The sequence below is a fragment of the Acanthopagrus latus genome, chromosome 13 (genome assembly GCF_904848185.1).
Source record: "Acanthopagrus latus isolate v.2019 chromosome 13, fAcaLat1.1, whole genome shotgun sequence".
Lineage (NCBI taxonomy): Eukaryota > Metazoa > Chordata > Actinopteri > Spariformes > Sparidae > Acanthopagrus > Acanthopagrus latus.
In genome coordinates, this window is record NC_051051.1 from 3,753,087 (window position 1) to 3,765,500 (window position 12,414).

At 37.1% G+C, this 12,414-nt stretch overlaps 3 protein-coding genes and 1 pseudogene across 3 annotated transcripts; 1 reads left to right on the top strand and 3 right to left on the bottom strand.

Moving 5' to 3' along the window:
• The first annotated feature begins 759 nt into the window (after nucleotides 1–759).
• LOC119031556 (olfactory receptor 2AT4-like) lies at nucleotides 760–1,752 on the top strand. Its single transcript, XM_037120118.1, has one exon. It carries the CDS (start codon nucleotides 760–762, stop codon nucleotides 1,750–1,752), a length of 993 nt encoding a protein of 330 aa, XP_036976013.1.
• A 3,346-nt stretch (nucleotides 1,753–5,098) lies between these two features.
• LOC119031557 lies at nucleotides 5,099–5,992 on the bottom strand (annotated as a pseudogene).
• Nucleotides 5,993–7,284: 1,292 nt separating this feature from the next.
• LOC119031558 (olfactory receptor 6C4-like) lies at nucleotides 7,285–8,268 on the bottom strand. The gene has a single exon (XM_037120119.1). The coding sequence runs from the start codon at nucleotides 8,266–8,268 to the stop codon at nucleotides 7,285–7,287; it is 984 nt and encodes a 327-aa protein (XP_036976014.1).
• A 2,124-nt stretch (nucleotides 8,269–10,392) lies between these two features.
• On the bottom strand, nucleotides 10,393–11,376 carry LOC119031559 (olfactory receptor 146-like). Its single transcript, XM_037120120.1, has one exon. The coding sequence runs from the start codon at nucleotides 11,374–11,376 to the stop codon at nucleotides 10,393–10,395; it is 984 nt and encodes a 327-aa protein (XP_036976015.1).
• Between the last annotated feature and the right edge of the window lie 1,038 nt (nucleotides 11,377–12,414).

Below are 12,414 nucleotides of genomic sequence, written 5' to 3' on the forward strand. Positions count from 1 at the left end.
CATCACTATGGTGATGACATAGCAAACTGGGCCCCCTTAGAACCACAGCCTGTTTAATGATTAATGTACTGTTAAGGAAAACATTGCTGTTTGCTCACTTTGTACAAACAAACTTCATAAAAGTTCTTATACATTATAACATATCATTATATCTAAGTCTGGGAATATTGATATGATTTTATACAAATCTCTTCCTCTTCTGAATTGACTAACAGAACAGTTGTCACAAGAGGCACTGAGGTATTAATAAAGTTATCACGATCAGTTTTACACTGAGCAACTGCGACTTTATTTTATTTTGGTAAGCTTCACTGAATCCATGTTTTTTAAAGGAGTTGTGAGATACTGAAACTCACTATGTCATTATCAAAACAATAGTCAGACGTTTGTTTTGAGTACATACAATGTTACAGTACAACCCTGCTAATTATGGATGATGTCATTAATGGGGAAATGCATACGGCTTTAGAGTTATCTCAAGAGATCAATGAGGACACTATTTCAATGTGAACACAGGTCAGACCTGCAGTCGTCTGTTTGCTGCTTTTGGATGCAGCATCTAACAGCTGCTGTTAAACAATCTCTAAGTACATCAGGTGAGCCACAGTTACTGGATTTCTGCCTTACTGGGAAGATATTCTTTATACTGCTTGATTAGAATGTGCTCTTCAAACCGGGGTAAATATTCTAAATGTGATGTGATCATGCGTATGATGGAATGATGGCTGTCCTCCAGCACACAGGCTGTGGAGAGCAGAGATGTCTTTTCTCAGGACCTTTTCGAACAACTCTGACATCATTCATCCTCCAGGCTTCTATATCATCGGATTTGAGACATTTCCCTTCATCAGTGTCTACTTCATCTTTCTGGCGTTTGTTTACATGGTGACAGTGCTCTTTAATAGTTTGGTGATCTGTATAATTGTCTTTAATCGTTGTTTACACTCTCCAAAGTTTCTGGCTGTGGCCAACCTCGCAGTGATTGATGTGATCCTGAACACATGTACTATTCCAGGCATGATAAAGATATTCCTGGTTAAGGATAACTTTGTTCCATTCAACCTGTGTTTGGTACAGATGCACATTTACTATATGTTTGTATCATTGGAGTCATATGCACTGGCTATACTTGCCTATGACAGGTTGATTGCAATATGTTTCCCTCTCCGTCACAACTCCATCAACACATTGCGGAGTATGTCCTGTATTGTTGGCCTGTCTTGGTTGTTTGCTCTCGGAGTAACAGCCTTTGCGACAGGTATAATGACTCGACTGTCTTTTTGTAACTCTGTCAGGGTGTTCAGCTATTTCTGTGACTATGCGCCTGTGTTCAGACTGGCCTGTAATGATTTCACAATGCAGTGGTCTGCAGCTTCTACTCTTAGTGTTCTGATCCAGGGGGGGCCCTGTTCTTTTATCCTCCTGTCTTACGTCAGCATCTTGGTGACTGTGTTCAGGATGAAATCTTTAGACAATCGGTTAAAAGCTTTGACCACTTGCATTGAGCATCTCATCCTTGTTGCTGTGTTTTACATTCCTCTCATTACCATTTTCACTTTTGGGTTTCATCTGCGTCTCATCGACCCGGACCAGCGTGTGCTGAGCCTGTCTCTGGCCTCTTGCCTCCCACCCTGCATCAACCCTATTGTGTATTCTTTGAAAACTAAAGAGATTAAAGTCAGAGCCCTGGCACTGGTCAGGAAAAATACAATTGGCATGCAACTAAAAAGGCATAATAAAACTCAGAATTAATTCAAAAAATATGTTGTGTGTGTGTGTGTTGTTAAAATAATAGGGGTCAGATGGAAACAACATAAGGTTTTCAATTGTACACAATTCAACATGAACGTGATATGTATAATACACTGACGCAGCCCCGCTAATTGGGCTGTAGTGAGTCAAATGATCACTCAAGGTCTCAAACTTCATAAACTAATAATTGGACTGTCATTTTACCACTTTTAGGTAACATCTACTATAGTTGTACTCCATGTGTGTTTAAAATATTTTATTTTGTTATCCTGCACATAATTCTTTTTACAGACAATTCATTTATTTTGAAAATCCTGATCTTCCTTAATCAAAGTGACATAATTGTATATTCATCTTTTACATCATCAGTGACACTTGAAACACTTTGTGTGCACAAGTGGAGAAAGTATTTATGGCTTTTACCCCAGTAAAGTACTGATACCGTACTCTGAAAATACTCTGGGTCCTGCTTCATTATTTTAATGAAAGTATGTCATGATAATCTGGAAAATGTACTAATGGTATCCAAAGTAAAAGCATACAATGCAGACACATGCTCCCTGTGACGGTTATGTTATGGTATCATTAAGTCATGGATTTATTAAAAATATGCATTTTTCTGTTGTAGTTGGTTGCAGTGGAGCTCAATTTGAAAAATGTTAGGACTGAAGATAAAGACTATTCATAATGGATTTGTCTGCTTAGTTTGTTAAGAGTACTGTACTGCATGATTTCATGTGGATGTGATTGAATTAAAGTTGTATTGTGTACAATTTACTAATGCATCATCATCTTTTTGACTGGCTGGTGAGTCACTTGATCATCGATCTGTAGTTTATTCAAATCAGCGTCATTACTTTTTGTTGTTAAATTGGAGGTCATTCTCTAAAGTTGTTGGGATTAAAACTGAACCATTTGTTTTGGCTATCCCTTCACAAAAGTTCACAAAAAGTTTTATACAAAGCCTGTGTTGGACAGTCTAAAATACATTTACATTTAAATAAGCATCATGATCACATAGTGATGCTAAATCATATTTACCCCTCTAAGTTTCATGCGACGAGGCAGATATGTGATTAAAACTGCTGATGGTCCTGATTAGTTCAAATGAGGTCAGAGGTTATTCTCATTGTGTTGAGCAATTTAATACTCGAGGACTGAACTCTGATTAATGCACTAAGTGAACTGATATGTTTAACATTTGTACGGCTAGTATATTTACTTTATGTTCTCAAGAATAGTTAACTACAGCAGATACCTGATATGTTTAACATTTGTACGGCTAGTATATTTACATTATGTTCTCAAGAATAGTTAACTACAGCAGATACCTCTGTCAGATCTTGTTAAAAGTGATGTGCTTAAAGATAACTTACTCATCCTGCTTCAAAGACACAGCTTCATAATACACCAGACAGGACACAAACTACACTGTGGTAATATTACGAGTGCATGCCCTCTAGTGGGATTATGTGTACAATGCCGGCTGTGCCATGAATTACACTCCGACTTTAATAATCTGTAACAGTACTACATGAAAAACAAGAGATCACAAAAGCTGCTGAGCAGTAAGTTCTGTTTTGCCACTGACAGATGGGTCAGTCCATCTGTCTCTTTCTTTCCTGCAAGATTAATATCATTATTTGACAAATGTGTTTCATTCTCTGTCCAAACACTGCATATCCACTAGGTCTCCCTACACCCTTTTTCAATAAATCCATCCCCTTAAATCACACATGAAACTAAAAAGGCCCTAACAACATTGACTAAAAAGGCAGAAGCTAAGCATCTGTAACCCAGATGGAAAATAGTTTGTAATTGCTATGACACAGATCACAGCCAGCACAAAAGCATGAATCCTGCTTTTATTTTCATCAGTCTCAGAATGCATTCAACAAAAATCATCTTGTTCTGGACACCGGATATGGATATAGAGGGCATGTCATTATACAGCCCTTTAAATACAAAACATTACATATGTCTAGCTGATTAGTTATAAATTTGAATACATGGGTAGGGGGGTTAGACCTAATGGTCAGATATGTAGGTGATAATGCTAAAATAGTGACCATCCTGTCTCTGTTTTGATTTATATGTTTTAAATCTAATCCAGCGCTCCACTAGATGGAGCAAGACTCCCACATGTTGCATCTTCAGCCCTGTCAAGACAATGTACATCTGTAAAACATCTTAAATATGGATTATGTAACTTGGATATATCTAATATAGATATCGATATATCTGGATGTTTTGAAATCTCCTCTAAAGTACTTCATATCTGTTAAAGAAATATCACAATATTTATGACCAAATCCCTTGATATAGATATTCTTACAATGTATGAGTTTTGGTGCTTTCTGCAACTTTGACAACAATCTCATTGTTGTTGATTTGACAACAATCTCATTGTTGTTGTCAAATAATCATCAGTAATGTGAATATAATGGCTAAGTGGTCAAAGGTAAGTAACAGAACAAGTAGAACTGTCTAAATTTAGAAAATCAGGAAAGACAACAATTATGCCACATCAACATGTATCAATATCCAAAAACTAAGATGACACAAGGTCTCATATATCAGAGACTGACATGACTCAAAGCAGCTCACAGGCCTGAAGCTTGTGGTATGTTAAGCGTTAGGCCTCTCATATAAACATATAATAAATGTTGCAGTCAAACAATGGAGTGTATTTATTGCAAGATTAAAACATAAAAGACACCTAACTGTTTGAATGTTTTGGGGGGGGGGGGGGGTTAACTTAAATGTAATAAACACTCGAAATGATTAGTTTGTTCAGTTATCAGAAGACAAAAGTATGTCTGATAACTTGAGAGCAGACACTTTTGAGATTTGATGGTAGTACCATCACAATGATACAAATGACCAATCAAACCACAAACAACATAACAGATTAGCTGCTACTGTGAGATTTGAGAATAAAAACAAGATTGTTACAGGCTGCTCCAATATGATAACAAATGACCAAAAATCTTGTCACAATAAATAGTTTAGTCAATTATTTGAGAAGTTCATAACTACATTTGTACATGTTTTTAATTTCAGTGAAATAATGACAATATTGATATAATAATAATATTCTTGCACATTTTAATTCACTCTCTGTCTTTGCAGTAATTCTGTTGAATGCAGTATTTCTTTGGATAAGCAGAGATAACAGTCTTCTCACTGGGCTTATACACTGGAGGAAATACATGTTCATTGTGTATTGACAGCATTATTCTATAACAGAAATAAGCAAGATATAATTATTCTGCACACAGTCACAATCCCTCTGATTGTATGGTGTTGAAACCATGACGTACAAAAGCTGAAGTCTAAATATGTTTTAAATTTTTACCGCAATTTTGGATTGCTGTCTAATTTTCAACAACTTCTTCAAAGACTGTTTGATTTCTTGTGTCTGCAGAACATAGCGTTGGCGCAAAGCGATATACAAATATGATGGGCAGGTAATAGACTGCCACTAATGAAAGTTGACCTGTGCAGGTTTTAAAGGCCCTCACTCTTTCCTGAACTGTGGCCACTTTAGACAAAGCATAGCCAATGCCACAGTAACTTGCCAAGATAAACACAAATGGAAACCAAACAATAAAATTTCCTACAGTACCAGCTATTATACGATTGGGAGTGATATCATTGCAGCCAAGCTTGTATAATGGGCCATGGTCACAGAAATAGCTCTGAATAACCACTGACTTACAAAAGGAGAGTCTAGTAATGAAGCCGACTGCAATGAGTACAAGTGTGATGGCCAACACACAGAAAGATGCAATCAAAGACAGCATGGACTTGTTGGTCACCTTAATTCGATAATGCAGTGGGTAGAAGATGGCCATTAGTCTGTCATAGGCGAGTGCAGCCACATTGAAAGACTGCATCGAAAAGCAGGTGAAGCAGAAAAAAAGGTAAGTCAAGCAGTTGTTGTAGGGAATGTAGTGATGGTTGAACAGAAAGATGTCAAGAACCTTCGGCACCATGGCAGAGCTACTAAACAGGTCCACAAAAGCTAGATTAAAAACTGCAATATATTTTGGAGCTCTGAGATTATGATCTAAAATAATTACAGCCATCACAGTCACAGTTTCCCATCACTGAAACAATATAAAGAACAAGACGTAGTAATACTTAACATTAGGTATGCCAGAATTATTACGTATTATGAAATATTCAGGCCGCACAAAGGTGATGTTTCTTCCTGAGCTGAGTTGAAAAACTCCATTTGAAGAATAAATGTCAATGTTTTACTTTAGGGAGGGCAGTGCTTCATGTAGAGACCTGTCCCCTCCTGTGACTCAGTTGGAGTCCTGCATTGTCTTATGTAAACTGAGACAAGCTTCTCTCCCTCGCTCTGTTTCTGGTGCCACGTTATAGTGATCTTCTCTGTCTCTGTCACTGTCCCCCTGTCTAACACTTTCTCTACTTGAGCCAGAGGCCCCACATGGGAGTGTTTCAGACTGATGATACTGACGTTGATGATGACGGTCCATTTGAGGCTCTCTTTGTTATTCAAAATAAATCTTTGGGTGACACTTTCTATGTTGAGTTCATTTGTTTTTGTACATTTTTTGAGTTTGACTATTGTGAAGAGAAACTACATTTCAACTAAGGCACCAGCACGAAGAACTGTACATAAAGTGATTTCAAATGGTTGATTAAACAGACAACAGACAGAGAATACTGGAACTGACCAGTTGGGAATGAGACTCAAAACTCAACTTTTTTGCAAATGTATATTTTATGTATGTATATCGCGTTTCAGTTTGTTAAGCCATTGTGATTTGTGATTCTTGGCTGAATAAATAAATTTACTTAAGTTAACAAAATACATAACATTACATATCAAATATGTGAAATTTATGTGATGCCCTGATAGCTCAATTGGTCGAGTGTGCCCCCATGTGCAAAAGCTGAGTCAAAGTCTGATTTAATCCAGCAGTCCAGTCAAATATTAAAGGCCCAATAAGTGCAAAACAATTAAACAAAAGCAATTACAATACTATTTTACTAGATGTAAAAAGAGCATCTCAAGCTTGATGCCAAGACATTTGTTAGGATAAACAAGGTGTCACTGATTTTAAAATGCACCTTCTTAAATTGTATTGATTTTTCAACTAAGATATAAAAACGAATACAAAATGTACTGCCAGATACACAGCAGACATGATACTCCAACTGGGTGACATGCGTAGACACAGAATGCAGATATACAGGTTACCTCAACAATTTCAGTATACGGTATTCTCTGACACAGCAGTCTTACATTAGTTCACTAGGCTCATACACTGTAAAAAGAGTGAATAGCTGTGGTTATTATGTGGTGTTAGCTTTAAAAAAAAGATTAATGTAAAGAATTGTTACAAAAAGTGTACCTTATTTGCAAATGTATTAAATTATAAATTCTATTTAGTTAATTCATATTCAATTTGTGTGATGTTAGAAAGAAGAGTGATAATTTATGAAAAAAGTTTTACTATTCTCAACTGACTGTAAATAAAATAGCAAAAGAAACTGTCACATTATGATCACTTTTTTCACAGTTATTTTGTTTTTTCTTCCGATTTTTAATAACCTTTTCACAGATTCTTTGATTTCTTGGGTCTGCAAAACATAAATGATTGGGTTCAACATTGGAGGAAAGACCGAGGTCAGAGACAGGTTTATAATTCTGGCGTTTGGATTAATTTTTTCCATTAATGTAAATGTGATTAACAGTGGGATGAAATAGATTGCCACTAATAAAAGATGACCTATGCATGTTTTAAAGGCCTTCAGTCCTTGTTGAACTGTGGCCACTTTAGCCAAAGAACAGCAGACATATAGGTAACTTAACAAGATGAAAACAAGTGGAAGCCAAAATATAAGAACTGGGTAGAAACAGCTAATTGCGTAATTGGGGAAATGGTCATTACAGGCCAGCCGGTATATCTGACCATGGTCACAGAAATAGCTGTTAATGACGACAGAATCACAGAAGGAAAGTCTTGTCAGGAGGCCAACTGCAATAAGAACAGCAAGTATAATAAACAGCCAGAAAGATGCAATCATACAGAACATGAACCTGTGGGTCACCATCACTCGATAATGCAGTGGGAAAGTGATAGCTATCAGTCTGTCATAGGAGAGTGCGACCAGATTAAATGACTGCATAGAGAGGCAGGTATAGCAGAAAAAAAGGAAAGTCAAGCAGTCATTGTAGGGGATGTAGCGATGGTCAAACAGAAAGATATCGAGGAGCTTCGGTACCAGAGCAGAGTTACCAAACAGGTCCACAAATGCTAGATTAAAAACTGCAACATACTTTGGACTCCTCAGACTACGATCCAAGATTATCACAGCCATTACAATAGTGTTTCCGAGCACTGAAACAATATAAACAAAGAAGAGAAAGACATAGTAATGTTGTATATTTGGAATACCGGATAAACCACTTATTATGAAATACGCAGGACGCACAAAAGAGATATTTTTTCCAAGAGCAGAGTTGAAAAACTCCATTTACTTGTAAAGCCGTCCACAGTTCAGTATTTTATATTGAGAAGTGTCCTCTTCTGTGTATCAACACCAGAATGTTGTTGGCAGTTCCTTCTCTTTCTGGTGACAGACGTCTGATGAGGTTTAACTGAGGCGGGAGTGGCTACTAAGAGAAATAGTCTATCTCTGTATTCCCCTAATGTAAGGTCAATGTCTTTCCCCCTGTGTCTAAGTGACTGCTCATCAGACAAACACTCTTTAAGCCACTTTACTGACAACTGTTGATATAACTACAATAACTACAGAGTACTCATAATACATTTTTTTAATATTTGGAATTGTATTTCACTCAGTGACCATTAAATTGGTTTTCTGACTGGATAAAATGTTTTTGTTAAGAGATATTTCAAAAAGAGACAATAACTAAATGTCTGGCCAATCATTCCGCTGTATTTTTTAATCCCTACCATGACAAATAAACCTGAATTTAAAATTTCCATGAAAAGGCTGGTGGAGCACTACTTGCTTCAGTGAGAAGAGGCAAGTTAGGGATATTGACCAGGGCAGAACATGACAGCATCCAATATATTCGGCCACATTTGGCACCTGGCACCCAAGAGCTGAGTCAAGATATACGATTGCTAATTGCAGGGCTAACCGAGCTAACCTGGCAATGGAAACTTAATTTAGCTTTTGCAAAAAGGTTGAATCATCATAAATTGTATCATCAGGAAACTCAATAAATCACCTCTCTAATGTTAAAGGCCTCTGTTGTTGTTGGAGGTAGCACACGGCCTCCATACGGATGTGTTGACTGAGATGCTGCTGTTTACCAGCAGTTAGAAGTTATTTAGAAACAAGTAAATCTGTCTTTCCAGAGTTGAGACTGAGCCACTGAAAGGACAAGCCACAAAACATTTTCTCCATAGCATATGATCAAGCAGCTCTTCTCAGTTTGTGTAAATAAGGTTATTGTTGATCCCCTGTGTCTATTTAACCTGAGAGTCTGGCCCTAGCTCTGGTTCAGGAAAAAATCCATAAAATCAGCCCAGTCAGGTTTTCAGGTCCTATCATATTAATAACCTACTTTTATCAGACAATGCTGTGAACCTTTCCATTTTGGTTCTCCTTGATTTTAAAACAGAATTTGACCGACGTCCACTGATTTAAGTCAAGGAAGGACTTTCACAGTGACTCTAGGCTCTCTGTCTTAGAGCCTCTCTGCTGGGTTACAAGGGGTTAAGTGCTTCAGTTACTCCTGTTGTTGATATACTACCTCTTGTACAGGACAGCCGCCGCCTCAATAAAAAGTCTGATTCTGTGGGGAATAATGCATATCTTATATATCATAGTATCAGGTTCTACTTTTATACGTATAACACAACAACCTATGAAAAAAAATCATCAAAAAATGCGGGTATGAAGGGGTTTTTAAAAATCCGTTCTCTTCATGACTGCATTTCAGACAATGACGATAACATGAATCAATGCATGCTGCATTTCCATACTTAAACTGCATGATTAAAGCCTTGTGATTGAACAAGATACCCTGAATTAAAACACCATTCTTAATGGTAATAACTATCTCTGGACAATAATGTCAAAACCCTTTTTGTTCAAATTTCACAAGATTTCATGAAAAAGAGATCACATAAAGAGAAGTCTGGTTTCTCAGAATCCACGCTTCCTGATTCACAATAAAATTATTCAACAAAAGTCAGTGTGTCCCTCAGTGGCAGGAGAGGTTTTAATGCAAAGCAGTATTAAAAAACACAAGAGATTAATTAAAAAAAGAGACACACACAAAAAACTAGATGAGATCCTGTTTTTAAATTAAGTATTAGTATGAGCTACCACAATAAAGCAGGAAAACATTGCAACATTTGATTGCAACACATTTTTCTGAAAAATCAGCTTCTCTCTATGTTTTACATTTTGCCCAAAAAGATGAAGAGAGAAAACAAAGTAAACTTTAACATCTCTCTTAAAAATATCCTGCTTGATTTTTAGGTTAATAATGATGTCATATGTGTGGAATACATTCTATTAAGTTTCATGTTAAACAAGTATTTACAATACATGTTGCTTGATTGATTTTTGTCATCTTTAATGTCCCAGACAGAAGAACAAGAAAATATACATAAACGATCATTTTATGTTTACTTTCTTTGCCATAATTTTGTGTTGCTTTCTGATTTTAAACAGTTTTTTCACAGATTCTTTAATTTCTTGTGTCTGCAGAACATAAATGATTGGGTTCAACATGGGAGGAAAGACAGAGGACAGCGACAGGTTTATGATTCTGCCATTTGGATGAATTTTCGAAGCCATTGTAAATGTGATTAATATTGGGATGAAATAGATTGCCACTAATGAAAGATGAGCTGTGCAGGTTTTAAAGGCCTTCACTCTTCCCTGAACAGTGGCCACTTTAGACAATGCATAGGCAATATATAAGTAACTAAACAAGATGAACATCAGTGGAAGCCAAACAAGAAGAACTGGTAATGACATACCAATACCAAAGCTGGGACTTATGTCATTGCAGGCAAGCCTGAATATCTGACCATGGTCACAGAAATAGCTGTTAATCAATACAGACTTACAGAAGGAAAGTCTGGTAAGCAAGCCGACTGCAATTAGTACAACAAAGATGACAAAGACCCAGAATGATGCAATCAAAGAAAACATGAACCTGTGGGTCACCTTCAATTGATAATGCAGTGGGAAGATGATAGCTATCAGTCTGTCATAGCAGAGTCCAACCAGATTAAGAGTCTGCATAGAAAGGGAGGTGTAGCAGAAAAAAAGGAAAGTCAAGCAGTCGTTGTAGGGGATGTAGCGATGGTCAAACAGAAAGATGTCAAGAAGTTTTGGCACCAGGGCAGTGCTACCAAACAGGTCCACAAATGCCAAGTTAAAAACCACAATATATTTTGGAGCTCTCAGATTATGATCCAGGTAAATTACAGCCATTACAGCGGTGTTTCCCAGCACTGACACAACATAAACAAAGAAGAGAAAGACATAATAAAACTTGATATTTGGTATGCCAATGAATCCACTTATTATGAAATATGCAGGACGCACAAAAGAGATGTTTTTTCCAAGAGCAGAGTTGAAAAACTCCATTTAATTGTTGAACTGTCCACAGTTCAATATTTTATGTTGCGAAGTGTCCTCTGCTGTTTATCGGCATCAGAACGGTGTTGGAAGTTCCTTGTCTTTCTGGTGACAGACGTCTGATGAGGTTTAACTGAGGCGGGAGAAATAGTCTACCTCTGTATTTCCCTAATAAGGTCAATGTCTTTCCCCTGTGTCTAAGTGACTGCTCATTGGACAAACCCACTTTAAGCCATTTTGCTGACTACAATCATGTAATACGCTGATATAATAACTATAGAGTACTTGTAAATTATTTTTTGATATTTGGAATTTTATTTCACTCAGTGACCATTAAATTGTTTTTCTGATTAGATTAAATGTTTTTGTTAAGAGTTATTTCAAAAAGAGACAATAACTAAATGTCTCTGGCCAATCATTCAGCTGCATTTTCTAATCCCTACCATCCCTACCAATTAAACCTGAACGCAAAGTTCTCATGAAAAGGCTGGTGGAGCTTCATTTGCGTCAGTGAGAAGAGGCAAGTGAGGGATATTGATGAGGATAAAGCAAGACAGCCTCCTATATATTCAGCCATATTTGGCACCTGGCACCACAGAGCTGAGTCAACATATACAACTGCTAGCTGCAGGGCTAACTGAGCTAACCTGGCAATGGAAACTTAATTTAGATTTTGCCGAAAGGCGAATTGTATCATCAGAAAACTCAATAAATCACCTCTCTACTGTTTAAGGGCTCTGTTATTGTCGGAGGTAGAACGTGGCCTCCATACAGATGCGTTGACTGAGCTGCTGTTTACCAGCAGTTAGAAGTTACTGGTTCAGGAAAAAATCCATAAGATCAGCCCAGTCAGGTTTTCAGGTCCTATCATATTAATAACCTACTTTTATCAGACAATGCTGTGAACCTTTCCATTTGGTTCTCCTTGATTTGAATACAGAATTTGACCGACGTCCACTGATTTAAGTCAAGGAAGGACTTTCACAGTGACTCTAGGCTCTCTGTGTTAGCGCCTCTCTGCTGGGTTACATGGGGTTAAGTGCTTCA